We start from the raw sequence: 3,308 nt of genomic DNA, 5'->3' as shown, positions 1-3,308 counted from the left end.
CACAAAGTTTGTCAAATAGTAGGCACCTTAGAAAGTAAATGAGGGTACCTTACCTCAGCTAACAAATATAACTTAAACTAACTCAGTAAACAATATAAAAGACCATAACGTAAAAAAGAGAAAAACAGAAAAATTTCATAGCCTTAGTTATTAAAAACAATGCCTTTAAAATAAAATATACTCAATAAATATTTATTGAACAAACTGATAGGGAAAATCTGACAATTTTACATAGGTTTACTGATTTTTGAGTCAGATGTTTCTGAATTTCCTTAGTCAATTCTTCTAGCTCAATCTGTCACCAACGGTAAGTTATTTATTGTGGCTCTTCTTTATATCCAATAAACAATTTCAACCCAAATTTTCAAAGATATGGATGTTTTTGATGAATGATAACTCTACACATGTTCCATGAACCTAGAGATGTATTTTCATAGAGTGTTTTCCCTCTAACCCTACCTACACCTGTGCTGCCACAGCCCTTGTCGCTTCCTGTCTGTGATTACAATTCCCCGCCTTGGTCCCTACAGCAGGTGGATGCATGAAGCAGAGCCCTGGGGTTTTGGTACACCTCCTTCTAACACGCCTCTCACTGTGGGCTCACTCAGGGCACAGAAATACACTGCTGAGTCCTCCATCTGTGAAGCTGAGATGACAAGGTTTGCAGAACTCTTTGCTTTCTGAAAATTCAGTGAGTAGCGGCCTCCTGTGGCATTTTGCTGGTTGTAAGAGTCCTGACGAATGAGGAAAATCATCGCCCCACTGCTGAGCTGCTTGTACCAGAATAGACTATAACTTGTAACACTGGTGTCATATGTGCAATCCAGGCTCACAGCATCCTTCTCCTGCACCAGTATTGCTTGTTGGCCTTGAGTTACCTTCTGGGCAATACTGGTTCCTGAGAGAAAAAAAATGCAAACAGGAGGTTATGGGATAAGTGGTGTGGGACTGAAAAAAAATGTATTTTTATATATATGTCTCCTTTTTCACCAATTAACCCTCACCCCCCCCACCAGCCATTCCCACCCGTGGCAAGCTCCCACCGCCCCAGTGTCTGTGTCCATTGGTTATGCTAATATGCATGCATACAAGTCCTTTGGTTGCTCTCTAACTGCCCCCCCACACACACACACTTCCCCTGCCATTTGTCTCATTTTTGATCATCAAATTTTGTTGATCATTATATCCCACATATGAGTGAGATCATGTGATATTTATCTTTCTCTGACTGGCTTATTTCTCTTAGCATAATGCTCTCCAGTTCCATCCATGCTGTTGCAAATGGTAAAAGTGCGTTTTTTTATAGTGGAGTAGTCTTCTATTGTGTAGATGTACCACACAGAAAGAATTTTTTTTACTCCCAGCCAGCTTTCCTTCCCAGGGTACTCATAAAAGACTGCCTGCACCCCCTGTTGTTATGTCGCAGAGAAGACCCAGTCCCACTGGGGCATCCTTACCTAGCCACATGGAAGTTATGACCACCCTCAGAAGACCGGACACCGACATGTTCAAGTTCTCCCACTTGGTGGAAAATATCTTCTTTTTCTTCTTCAGTGTTAGGGCTCTGCAAGGTGAGGTGACTGACAGATGGAGAGAAGAAATGCTGAGCTGTGTGCTGCTGCTGCCCCAGAACAGGAAACAGGGTTTCTGGTGCAGACGTTGCTGTGGGTCACGTCAAAATTTCTATGTACTGGCTGAGAGCCTCACCCAACCCACACTTCCTTTTGCATTAACCAACTCTTTTTTAATTTTATTTTTCAATTACCCTTTATGTTCAATATTATTTTGTTTTAATTTCAGGTGTATAGTATAATGGTTAGACAATCATATACTTTACAAAGTGTTCTCTCTGATATTTTCAGTACCAACCTGGTACCATACATAGTTATTACAATATTTTTTACTATATTCTTTATGCTGTACTTTACATCCTAATGACTATTTTATAACTACCAATTTGTACTTCTTAATACCTTTTCTCTTTTTTTTCACCCAGGTCTGCAACCACCCTCCTCTCTGGCACATTCCTAGGTTGCAGGTTTGAACCAAGTTGGGGTCCCTATGAAGGCAACTGGTTGATGTTTCTCTCTTACATCTATCTATCTATCTATCTATCTATCTATCTATCTATCTATCTATCTACCTATCAATTTATCTATCTCTCTCTCTCTCTCTCTCAAATCAATAAAAACATATCCTGGGGTGAGGATTTGAATTTTCTTTTAAATATTGAGATCAAAATAGTTAAATGGGTATTTTCTACCATCTCCTTACACTCTCCCTCTCCTCCCCCCCAAAAAAACAAAAAACAATTTCCACAATTATACACTAAGTAGAGTGCCTGTGCAGAAGTTCAGGAATCTAGCATAGAAGTTATACTGTGTGAGAAGCACATTCTGAGAACAAAAATATCTGAGATTGGTAGCATATTAAAGGGTAGGAGGAACGATTTCATTTTTCGCTAGTCACGCCTTCCCCTGTGCAGCATGGTGCAGTGCCAATAGAAATCTTCTGGGCCTTTGATTTTTCCCATAGGGGAAAGTGAGAGTATGTGAGTGAGCCCTGGCTCTCCCAACTTTAGGGGGAGCTGCCAAAGAGACTCGCCTCATTCTTGCCCCATCCATATTCTGAGGTGAGCTGCCCAGCTGGGAAGTGGGAAGCACCTGGAACAGCACCCAGGGCTCTCAGTGGGCATTAAAGGGACACAGATCCCATTAACTGCAGCACAGACAGACGACATCAGGAACCTGCCCACGAGATGCTGGGGACACCTTGCCTGCAGATTCCCACAACTGGTCCATGAGAACCCCCAGTGCTCAGTGCCTCACCCAAACACCATTCCACTTGGTGGCCAGCTACCAGTGCACACGGGAGGGCAACAAGAGTCAGCCTCTACAGATGGCTAGCTTGTGGGCTCAGAAAGGGCCCCACTGTGCAGGACTGGGTGAAGCCACACCATCTGAGCAGTCAGCACCACCCACGGGAAAGCAAGCAATAGGGAAGCTGTCAGCACACAGTCTGGTTTTGCAGGATGAAAAAAAAGGCCGTAATGTTTGTAGTGAATTGTCCAGCAAAGGAAACCAATAGTGCAGTGAAGGTTTAAAGTCTCAATGAGCCTAAGTATGTACTGACTCTGCATCTCTGACCAGAGGATTTCTTCTTTCATAAAACAGTTCCCATGTATATGTGATAAAAACAGTTAAGTCCATAGTAATTGTGCCCTCTCTCCCTCACTTCTAATTTGGTTTAGGAAGAATAAACCCATAAAACAAAAGCCATGCATCATGCATCCCTCTCCCTGTCTTCCA

General features: G+C 42.4%; 1 gene segment (V, D, J or C); it reads right to left on the bottom strand.

The window, feature by feature from the left end:
* Positions 1-294: 294 nt before the first annotated feature.
* On the bottom strand, positions 295-1,627 carry LOC132224526 (T cell receptor alpha variable 14/delta variable 4-like). The segment is given in 2 exon segments: positions 295-898; positions 1,458-1,627. Coding segments are annotated over 2 exon segments (423 nt in total).
* Between the last annotated feature and the right edge of the window lie 1,681 nt (positions 1,628-3,308).

Source organism: Myotis daubentonii, chromosome 1 (genome assembly GCF_963259705.1).
Source record: "Myotis daubentonii chromosome 1, mMyoDau2.1, whole genome shotgun sequence".
NCBI lineage: Eukaryota > Metazoa > Chordata > Mammalia > Chiroptera > Vespertilionidae > Myotis > Myotis daubentonii.
This window is presented reverse-complemented; position numbering and strand designations above follow the sequence as displayed.